This window comes from Onychostoma macrolepis, chromosome 21 (genome assembly GCF_012432095.1).
Source record: "Onychostoma macrolepis isolate SWU-2019 chromosome 21, ASM1243209v1, whole genome shotgun sequence".
Classification (NCBI taxonomy): domain Eukaryota; kingdom Metazoa; phylum Chordata; class Actinopteri; order Cypriniformes; family Cyprinidae; genus Onychostoma; species Onychostoma macrolepis.
The window spans coordinates 22,317,138-22,338,597 of NC_081175.1; the positions used below are offsets into that span (position 1 = coordinate 22,317,138).

Here is a 21,460-nt window from a genome sequence, read left to right on the forward strand (position 1 = left end):
ATCATTCGCGAACGGCCATCGCTCATTGCCCAGAAAAAAAAAGTAGACGGCGCGCTTGGAATAAATTGAAGGATTTTTAACTTGTATTGCAGTAACGAAGTAAAAGTACAGTTTTTTCACTAAAAATGTATTTGAGTAAGAGTAAAAGTACCCATTTTTAAATATACTCTAAAAGTGTTACCCAAAAAATTTACTCAAGTAAATGTAACGAAGTAAATGTAACTCGTTACTACCCACCTCTGATTTTAATATATTTTCAAATGTAATTTATTGATGTGATGCAAAGTTGATTTTTTTTAGCATCAATACTCCAGCCTTCAGTGACACATGATCCTTCTGAAACATTAACCTAGAGATGAATAAATGCTGTAAATGTAGCCTATTGTTCATTGTCATACAGCAACTGTGGTAAATGCTAACAAATTGAAAATGTATTGTCTTGACATGAATACCATAAAAATGCAAAAATAAAAAGTTCTCAAATGTTAGACATCAATTATTTGCTTGTGGGCAAATTATAGAGTGAGTTGCTCTCGCTTTTCAGTCAGTGGAAACACACGCCGGTTCTCATTGTGTTACACTTTACCTGGAGATGTGGAGCTGGGACTGGAGGCTGTGTGGACACTTGAGGAGGACAGTTGTCTGAAAAACTCTCTGGGGTTTACAGTACGCTGAGACACCAGAGCTGCTGCCTCCTATTGGCCATAAACAGTATTACATTACAGCATGAAAATCACAGGACACATATTTAGAGGATGGGTTTAGTGCAGGTTTGATTGACAGAACTAACCGCAGCTTTTTCCCCTGATTGAGAGCGTGAATATCTAGCTCTGATCTCATCTTCTTCATGCTCCCTTTCCTCATGCTCCTGTGATTTAATATAGATTAAGAATATATACGTGCAAACACAAATGCACACACATAGAAACAAATTAATCATACCCATTTTATTTTCTCCTGTTTCCGGGCCTCTGCCTCCATTTGCGCCTGTATTCTCCTATACATACATAAAAAAAAGTTCACCTTTGACCCTTGGGAATTTTGTGCATGCATGAGAAACTTTGACTTACCTCTGCTCCTTTATTTTCTGTTCTTTTTCATTCATCCTTCTCTCTCTCTCTATTGCATCTCTCCTTTCCTGAAGCAATCGCTCTTTCTCTCTCTGCCTCCTGTCCTCTGCTGCCCTCCGCTGTTCCTCTTTTTTCCTTTCCTCCTCTTCTCTCTGAAAAATACAGTTTGAAACTAACCTCTGTCTGTTTTTGTATTGTTTGTGACATTTTTGTGAAGTTAATGTTGCTGTGCTAAATTCTATAGTAACCAGTAGGCCTATCTAAGATCAAAATAAATTATATGCCAAGCTATGTGTTAATAATTCAAAATAATAATTTTTTTTTTGACAGCAGCATGTGATTTATTCTTTGTTACATATATATCATAACATTCACACTTGATAATATTAACTCTAAAAAAGAATAATAGACAACAACAACAACAAAAAAAAGAAACATAAAAACTCACTCCGTACCTCTGCTTGTGCCCAAAAAGAATCTCTCTGGATTCTCTGGATCTCTGCAACTGCGATTGTTCGCTTGTAATTAGTGCCCTGGAAATAGTAAGGAGACAGTTTGATTTGTTTACCATTTCCCTGATTTTTATAGAGTTTAATTGCCTGACTGGCTTTACTGTACTTCTCAAAACAGCTTCATCATTTAGTACTAATAAAGCCTTGTAGTAAGAAATGGTCATGATCGCATACCACAATGGCCTGTCTGTCTTCTGTCCGGCGGCTAGGTCTCCCTCTTGGCCCCTGCGTCACTACTGCAGCATTATAGGCCAGCGTACAGATCCTCTCCTCTGTGATTTCATCCAAAGTGTGGGCAGGAAGAAAGATGTGAACTTCCTGAAGCATCAGAAAGACAAAGAAAGCTTGTTTTTATGTCTTTATATTTTTATTTTATTTAAAGCGCTCTGCCCAACTATCAAAGACGTCTAAAAAGTAAATTAAAAAATTGAATTTAAGACCTCTGCATGCTCACATGTTCACAAAACAAGAAGGACTATTATGTTGCCTAAATCAATTTACTCAAAAATGTAAAGCTTTGGAGTTTATCAGAATACAGTTAAAGCCTTTTACCTTAAAGAAGGACCTAATTGCTGGTAAATGACTGGCACACTCAGCTCTGCGGTACTCATCCACTTCATTTCCTACCTGAGAGACACAAACACTGGTTAAAGGAGAATAATCAGAGTGTTTTACATTAAGCTGTGTGGAGGATGAACTAACCCATAATATCATAGCGATGCGGGGTTGAGCTTTGCCCACCCTGCACATCCCATAAAGCGGCCGTCTAGGGTGAAGTTTAGCCGTCAACTCTTTCAATCCACCTACTACAACAAACAAGCACATAAACAAGCCCACAAAACATAAAACCTTATTTATAAAGCTTTTTGTGCTCTTACCTCCGGAATCAGCCAGTTTGAGTCTGTTCATTATTCCATCATAGGTAAATAAAGCCCTGTATACAGAGATAGAGGGAAACAGCCGGAGGCAATATTAAAGGTTCACTTTATTTCATTAAGATGGATAACTCAATTTAGAAACAAAGATAAATATGTGCAGGCAAGTTCTCTGACATTTTAGTATGAATGCTTCTGTCCTGATGTTTGAGTTTTGGTTCTTTGTATGTATGTATGTATGTATGTATGTATGATTAATTGATAGATCTTTTAGTGTCTAATGCATACAAAATATAAGTCAGAATATCAGTATATCACAAAATAAATAATAATATATATATATATATATATATATATATATATATATATATTTTTTTTTTTTTTTTTTAACCTCTGTATTTCAGTATAGACTGAAAATCATTTTAGGCACAAATGGCACCATTTCCTGTGAATGACGCCCATATACAGGACCCTTCTTGGATCCCTAGGGTCTTCTGTAATGTGCTCACACCCAAAAAAAACAGGGCAGTTTTTCAACATTCTCATGACAACAATACCCAAACATACAACTACAGTAAATATGAGCTCTCAATTTAGAAACATTACAAACAAAAGAATCTATGAATTCGGTTATTTGGAAACTGGAGCCATTATGTCCGTCGTTCTTGGAAATCACTATGTTAAGTATATGTCAGTCATTCTCGAAAGCCTAGAAGGATAATCTCATAAACTGTTAATCCAAACATTTTTCAACTTCTAGGCGAATAGTTTGAGCTGAAGCTCTTGACTGCATACTAAACACCGCCAAGCATGTAACAGCTAACTTATGTAAGACACACATTTAAGCTGCTTGGGTGCTATTATGTTATGTTATATTATGTAGTGATGCAAACTTTACAGTTTTATTTTATTTATCTATATTTTTAAGGTTTTTATCAGAGTGGTTTGTTCATATATTGTTCGGCCTGATTCATAAAACATTTTATTCCTAATTTGTAATTAATTTTTTTGGCTGTTGACAGTATTTTCTGATTTATGGAGTGACAAAAAGAGATCTAAATCACAACAAGAATCCAATGTTCAGATTAGATTGTAATATTTAAACACAGGATATCAGAAAATTATTGTTTTGTACTGTAATAATCTGGGGAAAGTACAGTGTAGTAATTATTAGTAAACAATTTTTACCCTATATTCACCTATAGTGTCTTAAATGTACTGAAGAGCATAAAACATTATGCTTTATTATAGATACACATACTATATTATATATATATATATAAAATGGAGGAAATGACAGAGACAGGAAGGCAACAAAGATGCAGAGTCCTGCTTTTTCAGACTTCCGTGTTTAGACTAGCACCTTTGTAAGGCATCTGGCACTTTCTATCTCTGTTTAATATGTGCTTGAATCCATTATTAAAATTAAATTTGAAATATCTAATAACCTGAAGTGGATAAAGATAAATAATGTAATGCAGATCTGAACTACACATGATGAAATTAGGACATGGTTTGAATAATTTAATGAGGCCTTGGTTTAAAAACAGCTTAGAGTTTAACATTAAATCAAATCAAATGCTGTTTGAATGTCAGGAAAGAAATCCAAAAGGTTTCTCTTATCAGGAACACACTGGCTGAATAAAGTTCAGAATCATACACTTTCTTTTAGCTCATAAACAACCAACATTCTTTCTTTTGAAAAGTCCTTCCAGCGGCGACATTCTCCCTTTTAAAACGTTTCCTGTGACAACAGTAGCCAGAACAACAGGAACTGCTCTGCCTGTGGTCATGTCTGCATTTTAGCCCCCAGCATGGTCAAAAACAATCACTGACACACTCATGTCTGAAGCACCATGTTCAACAGATGCTTGACCCACACACACCTCCTTGCTTTAAATTTGTCATCTCAGATTGTAGGATAGTTTGTCATACAGGGTGATTTTGCAGATAAACATGCTAATTTAGATAAGCAGGGGTATTTACAGAGGAAATTGGTCTGGGAGGGGGTTGTTTGGTCATTAAGATAAGACAGACATTCTGAAATGTAATTCATCAGATCAAGATACTGCAGCATTGAAATACTGGACTAAGTTAGTAAGTTTGGATGAAATGCCAAAAAAAAAAAAACACACACACACTTCAAAACGAAGTCAATATGTCACATTTTTTGTGGAATTCGACGTAATTCTTTTAAATGTGATTCTTGTTGTCCTATTAATTTAAACGGGGTCGTTGAGGAAAACTGAATATCTCCCTAACAAACACACATATAAGCAAAACCATATGTTTAGTGGAATAGCTGCACATTATTTGTTTCCTTTCCAAGGAATTTCAGCATGAGCATAGTGTTTTATGTGGTTGCAGGCGTTTATGAATAATTAATAGCTTGAAACAATTAAATAAAAGCAATGGAAACTTGTCTTTTATTCAAGAGGCCAAAACGTGCCTCAGCTATACCGTCTAGCAGAGTGGCGCAGCGGAAGCGTGCTGGGCCCATAACCCAGAGGTCGATGGATCGAAACCATCCTCTGCTAACCTTTTTCGCTTTTCCAAAATTGTATATTATGTATAGGTTCCGTTATTTTTTGATGCATTACACATGTATTGTTATTATTATTGTTATTAATGACTTATTATTACTGATTAAAACATTTGCTATTTCATTAAAAGTTATTATGCTCTAGTCTATGGTCAGACACATTTCTTGGTAAAAAAAACAACAACATTTTAAATTTAAAACATCTTCCTGCTCACAATTTTAATTTATTTTACGTTTTTTACTGTAAGAATCTGAATGAATCACGTATGGATTTTAAAAATAAGCAAATTAACAAAAACCGTCATCGTACCAGTTTGTTGATGAGCGTGGGCTCAGGATGTCTTCTTTTGCCGTAAGTAAAGACAAACTGTATGTATCCAGATCAACTTCCCTCATTGATTTCATGATGTTAGTTTAGAAGGTATAATATCCAGACCTTAGATGCAGAACAAACGTAACTATAATAACATGTACAGCAGATCTCGTTATGGCAGCAGCTATATGTCCTCCTGAAAGATTAAAATAGCCAGCATTTGTCAATTGTATGCAAACTCTTAGGAAGCTTAGAAAAAACCATAAGCCACTCCTGCTCGGAATAAATAGCGGTTTGCATTGTTTCAAAGGTTAGCCACTGATAAATCCCACCCATTCGATTTAAATTAATAGAACAATAGTGAGTTAATGCTTCATTTTGAATTTTGAACAATAAATAACAAAATAACCTACACTGTTGGCTTTCTGAGACATTTTAATATAATGTTTATATTAGCCTTTACAGTCATTTAATAAATGATTTATGTGTACTACGTAGGTTAAACCACATATGTGTATGCTTACAAACATATTGGCTATTAAATAAAAATGTATCAGATTATTGTGAGCTAGGAAAGATATATGGCGAATATATTCAGAAATATTATTTTATTCTTAAAAAGTTATTTTTTTTTACCTTAACTATATTTTAATGCACACACAAAAGCTATCTCAGGTTAATAAAAAACAAAGAATATTATTATATATTTTATATAGAAGTGCATACGTAAAAGCTACACCTCTCAGCCAATAGCAGCGCGTTTCGTGTGTGACATCAATTTCATGCGCCGCGGCTACACACACACGACACCGGCTTCGTGCGGTTCTTCTATCGATTAAAAATGTCAACCGTTCAAGAAGTTGATGAATGAACGCTTAATTATTTGCTTAATTATAGTATATTTAGTGTAATATTAGCTTAGCGCTGTTGTAGTTTTAGTTGTGTTATCCACGTGGGCACATTGATGACATTTCGTGTGTACTGTAATTAATGACAGTTGTTTTCCAAACACAGCCTTCTCAGTTTTTTGTAGGATCTCCGTCAAGCCCAGATCAGGATGAAGTGTCACTATGAGGTGTTGGGCGTTAAAAGAGACGCGTCAGACGACGACCTGAAAAAGGCTTATAGGAAATTAGCCTTGAAATGGCATCCAGGTATTTGATTTCATCTGATCTCTTTGATAATTCATAGAGGTTATTGTCCTATGTTAATAAATAAGGCTGTTGGTGTCGCCTGTTTTCTAACAATTCCTCAGTGATGATCTGTCAAATCCTGTTGATTACAGGACTAACGTTAGTTTAACCATGAAATTATGTTATAATATAGCTCATTTTTTTTATTTTATTTTTTTTTTATTTTAGACAAGAACTTGGATAACGCAGAGGAGGCTGCAGAGGAGTTCAAACTTATCCAGGCGGCCTATGATGTTCTGAGTGATCCACAGGAGAAAGCCTGGTAAGATCTCCATAAACCATACCTGGAATATATCTAGCTTAGTTCAAAATTAATGAGATTTTACTAAAGGCTTTATTTATGTTACCTGCCCTATGTGAACATGCTTAAAAATTATGGTTTCTTTACGAAAATGAATGTTTTATTGACCGCTGTGATGTTGCAAACCTATATTTTCTTCCACAATAAGATACATTTTTTGCAAAACATCTAAACCATTGTTATTGATATAAAAGCAGACAATGATTTTCCATGCCAAGGTTTAAATAGAAGACATGTGGGCTATACTCAGATTCTTAGGAAGTCATGGTTTTGTGAAACAGACCAAAATTTAAGTTGTCATTCAGTGTTCTCAAATCTTATTTACATATTCAAAGAACCTTTATATTATCAAAACGTAACATTAAAAAATGAACAATAATAAGAATTCTGTTTCTTGCCCTCCAGAGTCATGACCCAGAATACAAATCGGTTTATTATAGCGCAATTATATTGTCTTGGACTGAGAAATTGCAAGGCATGTTTGTAGTAATTAAACATAAGTAAGTAAATAACAAAACATCTGTTGCTCTGTATGTACATAAGGGGTAGTCCTTGCCTAATGGTTAGGGAGTCGGGCTTGTAACCTGAAGGTTGCTGGTTTGATTCTCGCGCCGGCAGGAATTGAAGGTGGGGATTGTGAATGAACAGCACTCTCTCCACCTTCGATACCATGACTAAGGTGCACTTGAGCAAGGCACCGAACCCCTAATTGCTCCCCGGGTGCTGGAGCAATAGCTGCCCACTGCTCCGGGTGTGTGTGTTCACTGTGTGTGTGTGTGTGTGTGTGTGTGTGTGTGTGCGCATTTGTTCACTACTCACTGCTGTGTGTGTGTACTTGGATGGGTTAAATGCAGAACACTAATTTCGAGTATGGGTCACCAAACTTAACATATTGAGAATTATGAAATTTGAAAAGTTTTTTTTCAGTTGGAATATTAAGTTCTGGAATGTTTTTCATGTATATTTTGGTGCGCAATGCATAGTATAGGTTTAAATTATATGTTTCTATATATAATTCTATATATAATTTAAATTATATGTTTAAATTATATGACTCCTTACTTGATTATCAGATGTCATTTTTGGAAGGACATCTAAAACACCTAAAAAGTAGTTTACCATTTTTCTCATCCTCATTTCATTCCAAACTGATATTGCAGTTATTTTTTCCATTTCCAAATTTCCAATATAGTGTTATTGATACCTTTGTAGTGTTTTTTTGGAGCATGACAGAAGTGGCCACTGTTGTTGTACAAAAGAGCTTCTTCAAAATTCTTCTTTTGTGTTCAGTGGAAAAACAGCATATGGGCTTGGAATAACAGAGATGTGTTGAATGTTTTTGTCATTGTTGCAAATTCTGCTAACCTACATGTTTTAGCTGGTTAAGAAAAATTAGGATTTGTCAAAACTGTGGACTTTTATTAGTGTTGGATGCATCAGGAATGGGTTGAAAATTGCAAACAAATCATTAATACTAATATTAATAATATTATCATATTTATTAAAATTTTAAAAGTGTATATTTTGCAGCATATGCCATTGCTTTCCAGTTAAAGTGAGTTTATAGCCATTTTTTCTATATAAATCCCAGCTTTTATTGCAAATCAACAATAATTATTTCTGAAATTATTTGTTATTACTCATTAAAAAAATAAAAAAAATGACTTGTTTTCTGGCACACATAGAAAATACTTACAAAAATGTTTTTTTTTTGGGGTAATTTATGTAATTTAAAACAAAAACAAAAAAACAATAATAATAATCAGTATTTGGCCTTTTTTAGACTAAAATGAATATTACAGCCTTTGATATGATTCTATTCATATTTATTTATGTTAATATGGCTGTTACGTTTGTTTGAAGGTATGATAACCACCGAGAAGCGCTGCTGAAAGGGGGTGTCAGCGGAGAGTACCAGGATGATAGCATTGATCTCTTACAGTTCTTCACTGTCACCTGTTACTCGGGTTACGGAGATGATGAAAAGGTGAATATTTAAAATTCATTTTTTGTCAGCCAGTAGCCACACTTGCACGTGTCCATTCATATCAGACATGTTCTTGTTTTTCATCTCCGTTCACTTTTAAATGTGTGAAATATGTCAGACAGATGTCTTTTATCATTGAAAGTGCATATTGAGACTATTGCATTCTGTATGTAGCTGAAATTGAGCTAAATGAGATTTTATTTCTTATTCTATGTATATTTTTGATTTATTAATGTCGATGTATTATCTTGCATAGCTATATCTTGTATTTATCTGTTAATAATGCATAGCTCATACAGTATATCTGCTATACCATCTTGTACCGCTGGAGGGCAGTAGAAGTTTGTTGAAAATGCACAAGTTATGTTTTCAGTTTGGAAAGATTCAGACAGTTTATTGTGGAAATGCATCTATTGTGTGTTTTAATAGTGCAAGCTCTTTCTCTCTTTTTTTTTTTTTTCTCTGTAGGGATTTTACACTGTATACAGGAATGTGTTTGAGACTATAGTAAAGGAGGAGATGGAGCACAGTAAAGATGAGGAAGAAGAGGAGGACCAGTTTACCTCATTTGGAGACTCTCAGAGTGACTATGACACTGTATGTAGACACTGGCACATACAGTACAGTTTTCCACAAACATATTATGCACAACTGTTGTCAATATTGATAATAAAGAACCTGTGACACTGAAGACTGGAGTAATGGCTTCTGAAAATTCAGCTTTGCCATCACAGGAATAAATTACATTTTAAAATATATTCAAATAGAAAACAGCTATTTTAAATTGTAATAATATTTCCCAATATTGCTTAATTTTCACCAAGTAGATTGAGTTTTGGCTTCTTTAAAAAAAAAAAAAAAATAAATATATATATATATATATATATAAATGAATGAATGAATGAGGCATTTATATAGCGCTTTATTGTGTATTGCAATACACCCAAAGCACTTTACAATCATGTGGGGGGGGGTCTCTCCTCAACCACCACCAGTGTGCAGCATCCACTTGGATGATGCGATGGCAGCCACAGGACAATGGCGCCAGTGTGCTCACCACACACCAGCTACAGGTGGAGAGGAGAGAGTGTCATAGAGCCAATCAAGTGGATGGGGATTATTGGGAAGCCATGGGAGGGAATTTGGCCAGGACACCAGGGTTACACCTCTACTCTTTACGATGAGTGCCATGGGATTTTTAATGACCACAGAGAGTCAGAACCTCGGTTTAACGTCTCATCCGAAAGACGGTGCTTTTTTACAGTATAGTGTCCCCGTCACTATACTGGGGCGTTAGGACCCACACAGACTGCAGGGTGAGCACCCCCTGCTGGCCTCACTAACACCTCTTCCTCTTATATATAAAATCTTACAGACTTTTGAACTGTTCTTTTTAGTGAACCAGAATAATTAAATTCCCTAGAAATTGAAACAAATCTTGAAACAGAATAAATGTATATGGTCCGGTTGATGAACCAAAAAAGCTCAGTAGTTATCAGTTTGTTACAGTTTTTGAGATGACAGGAGAGAATGCATTGTGTTTGTTAGAGAGATATGCATTTATACCATGAAGATTAAATACTTGAGTGCTAAAACATGGCATCAGAGCTCTTCAGTGCATTTTAGACCTTAAAGCCAAATGAGACTGTGGATTATTAGCTTGTTAGCTAAATGGAACATTAAAGTATTCCATCTATAAATACTTGTTTCATCTACTACAGGTAACAGGATGGCACTCTTTCATTTCTGAAAACATTTTTTCAGATTGTTAGCTAAAAGAGGGGAAAACTTCACATTTGGTTCAAGGGATCCAGCATCTCTTTTAGCTGCTGAGACCATTTTCTCTAGAGTCTGAACATTGAAGTTCATCCCACTCTAATTAGGCCTGAAGGCTCTTAAATGATCTTAACCATTTCCCCTTCTGGTGTGGCTCATACTTGCACTTTACCTAATGGATGTTTTGGAGTGTTTTCCATCAGTGGAGGCTTGCAAGAAGCAGATGAACAGGAGGATGAGTGTACAACTCTTGTTAAAAGGACCAAGTATCCAGGAAGCTTATACATAAAATCTAGTCATATAGTACTATTTTCTTTGCATTTGTCTGTGTTTCCCCTAAATAATTATCTTTATTTGTCTTTCAGGTAGTGCATTTATTCTATGGCTACTGGCAGAGCTTCTGTACACGCAAAAACTTCGCTTGGAAGGAGGAGTACGACACGCGACAGGCCTCCAACCGCTGGGAGAAGAGAGCCATGGAGAAAGAGAACAAGAAAACCAGGGACAAGGCCAGGAAAGAGCACAGCGAGCTGGTGCGCCAACTAGTGGCCTTCGTCCGAAAGCGCGACAAGCGCGTTCAGGCTCATAAAAAGCTGGTGGAAGAGCAGAATGCAGAGAAGGCCAAAAAGGTTGAAGAACTGAGGAGAAAACAGAAGCTCCACCAGGCCAAGTGAGGAAGATTAGCCCATTTTATACGGCTGGGTTATATGATGATATATTTTTGTTCATGCAACAGTTAAAATGTGATATTTACAAATTCTAAAAAAAAAAAAAAAAGTTTTTAAAATGTCAATATAACATATATAAAATATATAAATATATGAAATATATATAAAATATATGTAAAAATAAATAAATAAAATTAATAAATATTATGTTTTAAAATAAAAAATGAACAGTAAATAAAAATACAACCATTTTGTAGTACACCTAAAAAATACAATGCTAATATTTACATTTTGTTGTTGTTGCTGTTCTTTCTGACTTTTTTCTTTCTTTATTTTCTTTTCTTATTCCTTATTTATTTATCTTTTAATATATTTTCAACATTTTCAAACCTAAAATCAGCAAACTTTTTATTATATAGGACTTGTTTTTAAAAGTCCTGTTATTCAGAAATGAAACAAACAGGAACCTGAAATTTGGACAAATTATGGAAATTCTTCGGATAAACTTGTATACTTAAACTTAATATGTACATTTAGTATATATAATACTATTTTTATTAAATGTGTATATATATATATATATATATATATATATATATATATATATATATATATATATATATATATATATATATATATACACACACACATACAAAAATACATAGATACATAAATACACATAATACATAAATGGTAATATAAAATATTTAATATGCAATATTTTAAAAATAGAATTATATGCATTGTTGCTGTAATAAAATATATCATAGTTATAAAAATGTTGATTGTGTGCTGTTAGGCTGGCGGAAGACTATAAGGAACAGAGTTGGGCTGCCATGTCAGAGCTGGAGAAAGAACTTCAGCAGATGGAAGCGCAGTACGGTCAAGAGTTCGGAGATGCATCAGAGAGTGAAGAGGACGAGGAGGAGGTGGAAAACTGGAAGGAGAGGGCAAATGTGGACAGGGGAGGTGAGTTTAATGTCATGTACACATATACTCGAGTGGATTCTGGGTAGAGGAGGTCAGAGGTTCAGGGGCCAGTCAAAGGTTCAGTGCACATTAGATCATTTTAAGATTGAAAAAATGTTCAGAAGGGTTAAAAACATAACCAAAACCTTTATTTATAAATCTCTTTTTTAAAGAAAGATAGTGCATGCACTTTTTTAAGCACAGCAGGTCACAAAACGAATTCTGTTGAAGTTGTTTTGTTATTTTATATCTATGCAGTGACATTCAGATATTTTACGTGTGACATCAGTGTACAAACACTTCACTATAAACACATAACATATAACAGGTCACTATAAATAGTCTGGTCGAGTAAGAGCAATCATCTGTGATTCATACATAAATGCAGTGACTCACATTGTGTCACCAAGTCATGAAAAATTCTTCAATTATACTGTAAACATTTGTGAGTAATGGCCTGCATACATATCTCACCGCTGTTTGACTTTTGTCAGATGTGGTGCAGGCAGATGGTGCCGCGGAAATGGACGACTATTATGATGACCTGTACTGCCCTGCCTGTGACAAATCTTTCAAATCCGATAAAGCGTGAGTGAATAGAGCACGCACATACACACCACTGAAACTTTCCATGCTCAACCTCCATCACTTCACAGATAAAAATTTCATTTCATTTCATTTTTTAGATTTCAGATTTTTAAGTCATTAAAAAACATAAGTTATATAATGCTTCAGTTCAGATCCAGAGCAGCTTTGCATTTCTAAAGTATATATCTACACTACCGTTCTACACTTTGGAGTCTGGTTTTTTAAAGGCTCACCGGGGCTGCATTTTTTTAAATAAAAAATAAAGTCCAAAAAGTAAAATTGTAAAATATTATTATAATTTCAAAGAATTGTTTTCCATTTTAATTCATTTCAAAATGTTTTTTTTTCTTGTGATGCGAAGCTGAATTTTCAGCATAATTTCTCCAGTCTTCAGTGTCACATGATCCTTCAGAAATCATTCTAATATGCTTTAAATTGGGGGTAAACAGGGCCGTAGCTAGAGGATTGGGGGCCCCTGAAACATCCTATAGGTTCTGCACTGAATTAGTTCACCTGTTTTGAGTCTTCGGATTTGAGTCGTTCGTTCATCACGTGACAGCTCCATAAGCGTAACCTATGCAGTAACTGTAAGAGTAAATAATAATAATAATAATAACTATGCACCCATTTGTAAGGAAGCTTGTAAATTAACTAATTTATGTGTCCAATGCTGTCACATCACTTGACAAAAGAACGAACGACTCGAAAGACTCGAGAGATGAACTAATCAATTCTCTTTCCGGCTCTGACTGCATAGGTTTAGCCATAGACGAAATCCTGGGGACGGGGGACAGGACCCCCATCTGAGGGTTGTCCCCCCTAAAAATATCATTACAAGCGACTCTGTGTATTAAAAATAATATAATGGACATGTACTTAAAATAACTGTGAGTAATAAAACAAAATAAACGCAAAAAAAACCGTTTTAAATTCAGAAATATTTTGATTCCCCCCACCCTTTCCTCACAGTGGTTTGGTCCACTGCCTGCTTTCCTCTTTTACCGATACACACACACGAGTCCGGTCACTCCGGTGGGAGAGAGCAAGTTCCTCAGTAACAGTTAGTTATGTGTAAGTAACTTAGGCTGTCGAGGCTATTTTATTCTCTTTAAACATCGGGTGAAATTATTATTTATCTTTAATACAGATGATGCTGGATCATTAATAAATTAGTCATGACAAAACAATTATGATTGTTGAACCAATCATAATTGATTGGTTCAACAATCACGAAACCTAAAATACCATGGATGACGCAAAATAATAATTATAATATGACCGTGTGGTGAACCATATGAACCAAACTCATATTTAAACACGGTCTCTATGCTGTGTACACAGCCAAGTACAATTTTGGCTGTATTATTTGTGTCCCCTTCAAAAATTGCTCTTGAGAAATTTTATGTTTATTGTCCCCACCTACCGTTAAATGAAATTTACGCCCCTGGGTTTAGCTTATGAGGCTGTCACGTGATGAACGAACGACTCAAACCTGAAGACTTGTCAGATAAGAGGTGAGCTAATAATAGACAGACCCAGGTAAACAATGAATGAATCTTTTATGTTTCTTATAGCATTAGTTTTGTATTGCGTGTAGTGTGATCAACGTTTGCATAAGTAGTAGATGTGTTAGGGAAGTAGCATGTAACATTTTAATTATATTTTGCTAAAATGAACGAAATGACTCGAAAAAAGATTAGTTCATTTTGCTGAATGAGACTCAAAGGTCGAGTCAGTAAAATGATCCGAACTTCCCATCACTAATGTACATCGCTAACTTCATCTGACATCTCAACTCTGATTGGTCGTCTTGTTCACGATCTGGATTTATTTAACCAAATTGCATGCTTTTTTGTGGTTTTCATAATATCTCAGTTATACAACTAATAAAATATTAGAATTATTCACAGAACATGGGCCTATATAGTATAATTCCTGGATTTTGTGGGGCCCCCTGGGCGACTAGCTACGGCCCTGGGGGTAAATATCATTATGAAATAAATGTTTTTCTCTAATGCACATTGGCCACAATTAACAGCACCCTTTTATTCAGTACTTTTTGAAACCTCATTTTTTGCCAGTTTAACAGATCTAAATTTTCTCCTATAATGCCTGATGAGGTTAGAGAACACCTGACAAGAGATCAGAGACCATTCCTTCATCCAGAATCACTCCAGAGCCTTCAGATTCCCAGCTCCATGTTGGTGCTGCTTCTCTTCAGTTCACCCACTCATTTTCTATAGGGTTCAGGTCAGAGGACTGGAATGGCCAGCAGAAGCTTGGTTTTGTGCTCAGTGACCCATTTTTGTGTTGTTTTTGAGGTTTGTGTTTGGATTATTGTACGCTTAGAAGATCCAAACGTGGCCCATTATAAGATTTCTAACAGATTCAGTCACTTATTGATTTTTTTATCTGTTGGTATTTGATAGAATCCATGATGCCATGTGTCTAAACAAGATGTCCAGGACCTCCAGCAGAAATATAGGCCCACAACATCAAAAATACAGCAGTATATTTCATTGTACACATGGGGTACTTTTTAATCCCCGTGTTCACCAAACCCATCTTGAGTGTCATTTTTTAGTTTCATCTGACCATAGAAGCTAGTCCCATGTGAAGTTCCAGTCGTGTCTGATAACTGAATATGCTGGAGTTTGTTTTTGGATGAGCTTGGAGAATTTTTCTTCAAACCCTCCCAAACAACATGTGGTGATGTAGGTGCTGTTTGACAATTTGTTTTTAAGGTTTTCTGACCCCGAGACTCAACTATTTTCTGCAATTCTCCAGCTGTGGTCCTGGGAGAGTCTTTAGCCACTCAAACGCTCCTCCTCACCGTGCATTAGGACGATATAGACACACGTCCTCTTCCAGGCAGTTTCGTAACATTTTATGTTGATTGGAAGTTCTTAATTATTGCCCTGATGGTGGAAATGGGAATTTTCACTGCTCTAGCTCTTTTCTTAAAGCCACTTCACTAATTTGTGAAGCTCAGTTATCTTTTGTTGCACATCAGAAATATATTCTTTGGTTTTTCTCATTGTGATGGATGATTAAGGGAATTTGGACTTTGTTTTCCCTCCTATTTATATTTCTGTGAAACAGGAAGCCTTGGCTGGATAATTTCATGTTCGTAATCACCCTGGAGTGCTCAAAATTGTGAATATGAATGGGAATATACTTCAGAGATATTTTACTCATGAGAATTTCTAGGGGTGCCAATAATTGTGTCCAACGTGTATTTGAGAAAAACATTTATTTCATAATGATATTTACCCCCATTTTAATTTCATAATGATATTTACCCCCATTTTAAGTTCTTATTATCCAATGAAAGGTTAGATTTTTGTGAATTTTTTAAAATAAAAGATCAAAAGGATTAATGCAGATTAATTTTCACAGCCTTCTTTGATCATATTTACCAAGGGTGCTGATATTTTTGGCCATGACTATATATATATATATATATATATATATATATATTTAATATATAAACACAACATATTTTTCTTAAATATATACATGCATTTGTTTGTATTTATATATACATCATAAATATACACGGTACACACTCATATTACGTAAATAAAAACTTTTATTTTGGATGCGATTTAATCGCGACTATTTGTTTGACAGCACTATACTGAATAAAAAAAATCTCACAATTCTGACTGTTTGTTCTCAAAATTACGTAATACAAACTCGCAAAAGTCAGAACTTCGATGTTAAAAACTCACAATTCTGACTTTTTGCTCACAAATGGAAGTTTGTATCTCGCAATTGTGAGTTATAAAGTCCAGTTCTGAGGGGGAAAAATTCTGACTTAATGACTCGCAATTATGTGTTACAAGGTGAGAATTGCAAGATAATTCTGAGGGAAAAAAAAGTTAAGAATTGTGAGTTTATATCTTGCAATTCTGACTTCATTTCTCAGAATTGTGACTTTATTTTTTAGAATTGCAAGTTTATATCATGCAATTCTGAGAAAAAAAAGTTGCAGTTACCTTTTTTTTTTAATCTATTATTCAGTGGCGGAAATGGGCTTTTTCTTTTTCTTTCTACTTTTCACGTTGAAAACTGTGATACATTTTTTCAGTATTTGATGAATAGAAATTTAAGAAGAACAGAATTTTTTTTAAAATAGAAATCTTTTGTAACCAGTTTGTGATCAGTTTTACGCATTTTTGCCAAATAAATGTATTCATTTCTTTCACAAAAAAAAATAAAAATCCTACTGACCCCAAACTTTTGAACAGTAGTGTATATACAACTAATGATCTGATAAGCTAACATTAATGTAGACGTTTAATCAAACATGTATTTGTTCATATATGTGTTGTTTTTCTACTTTAATTACATTTTTTTAAATCATCTCAAATGAACAGCATGCTTTTGCGCAAGATAACTTGCATTACATGTATTTAATGCAGCAGTATAATTTTTTTCTCACATAACAGTATGAAAAACCATGAGAAGTCTAAGAAACACAGAGAGATGGTGGCATTGCTTCGGCAACAGCTGGAGGAGGAAGACAAGTCGCTGAGTCCCAACTCTGCCGAGAGAGAGGAGGAAGAGGATGATGATGATGATGAACTCGATGACACACAGAGACAAAAGTAAAACATGCTTGTCAGCATTTGCAACGTTCTCTTCGATTGGAATTTGTTTGCTTTGCAATGTTTACAATATTTCAATACATCATGATGTCTAAAATATTTAATGTGAACATTATTGAAATATTATTGTAAAATGAATATTTATAACATGAATTTTAATGCAAACATAAATATAAGATGACAATGTTATTGCTTATTATTTTTATTTATTTATTTTGCCTCAGATTCTAGGTTATATTATTTCTTATTTTTTTATTGGCATTTTGTCAGGACAGTATACTGTATATCACTTACCTCAAACAACAAAATGTCCTTACATTTTAAATATTTTTCGTAGTTTTTCATATTGACTGCAATACATAAGGATAAGAGCATCTGGAAGCATTATTGGCAGTTCCTGTCCACTGATTGGTTCATTTAATTACAGATTATCTAAAAGGCAGAAGAAAAAGAAACGCCAGCAGAAAAATGTAAGTAACTGAAATGCAACCTCCAAACCCCTGAGGTACAACCCCATTTCCAGAGAAGTTGGACGTTTTGTAAAAATGCAGTGAAATCAAGAATCTGTGATTTGTTCATTCTCTTTAACTTTTATTTCATTGACAAAAGTGCAAAGAAAAGATTTCCAAAATAAATGTATTTTGTAAATATGAACAAATTTTGATGGCTGCAACACTCAAAAAAAGTTGGGACAGAGGCATGTTTAACAATGTGTCACATCAACTGTCCTTTTAACTACAATGTTTCATTGTTTTGGGAATTAAGGATACTAATTATTAAAGTTTTTCCAAGCAAAATTTTTGTCCAGTTTCTCTTGAAACGAGGCTTCAGATGCTCAGCAGTCTGTGATCGTCGTTGTCCGATTCTCCTTTTCATGACTGGTCATACATTTGCAATAGGAGTCAGATCTGGACTGCAGGTAGGCAAGTCTAACACATACACTCTGACTCAACGAAACCACGCTGTTGTAGCACATGCAGAATGAGAGCTGGCATTGTCTTGATCTAATAACCATGGACTTCCCATGAAAGACATCTTGACGGCAGTATATTTCTCTGTACAACTCCAATATATGGCTCCATGTCGATGGTACCGTCACACATATGCAAGTCACCCATGTAGTTTGCACTGATGCACTCATATTATATACCATGACAGATGTTTGCTTTTGCATCCGTCACTGATGAAAGTCTGGATGATCCCTTTGGTCTTTGGGACGGAGTCCTCCAAATCCATTTTTCCCAGAAACAAGTTGAAAGGTGGACTCATCGGAGTACAGCACACCTTTCCACTGTCTTTTTGACTATCTGAGATGAGCTCTGGCCCAGAGAACCTGGCAGCATCGCTGCATAGAATTGATGTATAGCTTTCTCCTAGAGTAACAGAGTTTCAAGTTGCATTTCTTGATGCAGCAGCAGACTGTGTTAAGTGACAGCAGTTTTCAGAAGTACTCCTGAGCCCATGTGGCTATATTTAACACTGCAACATGACGGGTTTCTTATGAAATGCCATCTGAGGGCTCAAAGGTCAAGCACATTCAACTGAGGTTTCCTGCCTTGCCCAACATGTACTGTGATTTTTCGGGATTCTCTGAATATTTTCATAATATTACGTGTGGTAGTTGGTGAAAGACCTGAATTCTTTGCAATTTTGCATTACGAAATGTGATTTTTGATTTGACACTTCTCTCATGAAATTTGGCATAAAGTGAAAAGCCATGATCCAGCTTTGCTTGCAAAGACTGAGATGCTCCTTTTATACCCAAACATGATACCTTGACCTATTACCAATTCACCTGCTTACTGTGAACTGTTTCAAAACCGTTTAAAGTGGATATTCTATAACCTTTTCACTTTGATCTGATCACAGATTCTTGACTTTATTGCATTATTACAAAACGTCCCAAATTCTCTGGAATTGGGGTTGTATTTAAATTAATCTTTTAACCAATAAAATGTGATTTTTCTAATGCCGTTGTTCTGCAGAATCTTCCAGAAGATCCAGAGCTTGACAGCCCAGTCCCACAGTCCACAGAAGAGCATCCCGCACATGCACCTGACTCGGGCAACAACGAGGACACCCCTTTCCCCTCTGAGAACCCAGATGAGAAACTAAAACCAGAGGGACATGAATCCACAAACCAAAAAAGGTGTCTCTTAAATGCCTTTTTAACAGTCCACTGGTTTGAAAGTCTTGCAAAGTTTTTAAACCCTTGCATCGTGGGTAAAGTCCGCTGTATATTGATATGAACTGAGATTAACTGTTAATGTCGCCTTTTACAGCTCTGCAAAGACAAAAGGGAAGAAAGGTGGAAAAGACTCTAAAAAGAACAACAAACCACACGGTGTGGAAGTTGCACAAGAGGTGTGTACTGTACTTTTGTTAGCATGTGTTTGTACATGTGAGCAAACAGCCACTCTTTTATGATGTTACAGCTCTTTTATAGACATAAACAACTTCATGTGACTTAATAATGTGATTTCCTATAATGACTATAATTGAGTAATACGCGCTATACAACAGCTTTATTTATTCTGATCGGTTTAATGAAGTAGTTACACATTATATATTGAAATAAACATGTTAACTGTAGTATAATTTAAACACCAGACTGTTGATTTTATTAAAAATGCATTGTACATTAATTTTTAATAATGACATAATTTGGAGTAGGGCTTTATGTTAATCAAAATACATCTGAAATTGCAATATGGCTCAGTGTGACTACGATTTAACTCCATCTCTGCTCTACAGTTTGGGTCGCTTTAAAGTGCAAATGTTTGATTGTTTAATATTTGAAAATGAAGAAATTAAGACAGCCATAAATAGTAGTATTGTTTTTTTATATATATATAATTTTATTTTATTTATTTTTTTACAGTGAAATATTATAATAGTAATGTTTCTTGTTTTATTATTTTTTATATTTTAATAATTACTTTTTAAGCCATATTGATATAAAATTGAAAAATACCAGACAAATCATGCAATCCTACAATCAAGCACAACAGGAATGTTTCTTTTTAAAATAATTTTTATATTTTATTTTGTAATACTACTACTACTACTTATTAATATTTTGTAGCTATATTGATATATGGTCACAAAAAGTCAGTTTTCGCTCTCCAAAATAACATTTCAGCAAAATTGTGGTAGCTAAGTTTAATGTAACCGCCTTTTTTTTTTTTTTGTCTGCTCCTTATAGAAGGAAGTCAACCTGCGCTGTGTGACCTGTCAGTATGAATTCGCCACCAGGAACAAACTCTTCGATCACCTGAAGACCACGGGCCATGCCACTGCCCTCTCCTCCAATAACGCTTCTCAAACATGCAAGAAAAAGAAGGATGCCAGGAAGAACAGATAACCGAGAGGCAAACCGAAAGACTGAAGGCTGCACCTCTGAATGTACATTTGTCCAAGAAAACAAAACCTCTGCTGCTTTTTTTACAGCTTGACATACAGTTGTGCAACCATCAGGAAGCGTGTGTATTTCTGTCCCTAGAAGAATGAATTTGTGCCCCATGGGCTGACATTTCTTTTGTAACACACCATATGCCAAAAGATTTCCCAAGAACTGCCATTTATTCCCACCATCATTGATGTGTAATCTGGTGCCTCAGAGCTCTTCTGTAGGCAAATGAGACTTGGGTATTTTTGAGTAGGCCGTGCATATGTATTGTTTTGTTTTTAGGAGATTCAAAATAATTATCTCGCTACTAAAGATGGCACATTTTATGTCATGTTTAGTTGCGTTTTCATAGTCACCATTCCAGAATGGTAAGCTGTAAAAGGCTAAGTGAGGAATAAAACTCCATTGGATGTTTTGAACTTGCTTTTGACAATATTTCAAAGAGCTTTCATTTCATCGGAAATGTTTTGGAACATGGAACAGTTCATTAGGAGAAATGCGCTATGAACCGCAAAATTTCACAACAGTGTTATTTTTAGTGCTAAGACCGATAGGTTTAGGGAAAAAGGGTAAAAGCTAAACATTCAAATATTTTCATTACACCACACGTAATGGGTCAGCTGCGGTATAAAAAGCTGCTTAGT

The 21,460-nt window shown here is 35.0% G+C and overlaps 2 protein-coding genes, 1 long non-coding RNA gene and 1 other non-coding gene across 7 annotated transcripts in view; 2 read left to right on the forward strand and 2 right to left on the reverse strand.

Annotated features, from left to right (window-relative positions):
* Positions 1–5,977, reverse strand: part of LOC131528315 (WD repeat-containing protein 87) — a 19,086-nt gene extending 13,109 nt beyond the window's left edge. For 3 of the 4 annotated variants that reach the window (XM_058757413.1, XM_058757414.1, XM_058757416.1), the window contains exons 1-9: positions 5,310–5,977; positions 2,285–2,516; positions 2,135–2,209; positions 1,757–1,900; positions 1,526–1,603; positions 1,071–1,222; positions 943–997; positions 791–868; positions 587–695 (exon numbers count right to left, since the gene is read on the reverse strand). In XM_058757413.1, coding sequence (XP_058613396.1) covers positions 587–695; positions 791–868; positions 943–997; positions 1,071–1,222; positions 1,526–1,603; positions 1,757–1,900; positions 2,135–2,209; positions 2,285–2,516; positions 5,310–5,404 — 1,018 coding nt within the window. In that variant the 5' untranslated portion in view covers positions 5,405–5,977. The remainder of the gene's footprint in view (positions 1–586; positions 696–790; positions 869–942; positions 998–1,070; positions 1,223–1,525; positions 1,604–1,756; positions 1,901–2,134; positions 2,210–2,284; positions 2,517–5,309) is intronic. The other variant, XM_058757415.1, reaches the window with a different exon arrangement.
* Positions 4,923–4,994, forward strand: trnam-cau (transfer RNA methionine (anticodon CAU)). Its single transcript has one exon. It is a non-coding gene; the product is annotated as a tRNA-Met (tRNA).
* Positions 5,978–6,099: 122 nt separating the features above from the next.
* dnajc21 (DnaJ heat shock protein family (Hsp40) member C21) lies at positions 6,100–21,235 on the forward strand. Its single transcript, XM_058757417.1, has 12 exons — positions 6,100–6,466; positions 6,674–6,767; positions 8,670–8,793; positions 9,262–9,390; positions 10,935–11,239; positions 12,037–12,206; positions 12,701–12,794; positions 17,249–17,407; positions 17,835–17,877; positions 19,393–19,556; positions 19,690–19,771; positions 20,613–21,235. Exons 1-12 carry the CDS (start codon positions 6,370–6,372, stop codon positions 20,769–20,771), a joined length of 1,620 nt encoding a protein of 539 aa, XP_058613400.1. The 5' UTR covers positions 6,100–6,369; the 3' UTR covers positions 20,772–21,235.
* LOC131528319 (uncharacterized) lies at positions 17,126–19,386 on the reverse strand. The gene is made up of 2 exons (XR_009267847.1): positions 17,702–19,386; positions 17,126–17,343 (listed from the first exon to the last, which is right to left on the reverse strand). It is a non-coding gene; the product is annotated as an uncharacterized LOC131528319 (long non-coding RNA).
* Positions 21,236–21,460: the final 225 nt, after the last annotated feature.

Bases quoted from the DNA above. Each gene is read 5' to 3' on its own strand.
- dnajc21 (XM_058757417.1), top strand. From the start codon at position 6,370: ATGAAGTGTCACTATGAGGTGTTGGGCGTTAAAAGAGACGCGTCAGAC. The intron at 6,768-8,669 runs GTAAGATCTCCA...GTTTGTTTGAAG, and splicing joins GATCCACAGGAGAAAGCCTG to GTATGATAACCACCGAGAAG. The intron at 19,557-19,689 runs GTGTCTCTTAAA...CGCCTTTTACAG, and splicing joins GAATCCACAAACCAAAAAAG to CTCTGCAAAGACAAAAGGGA.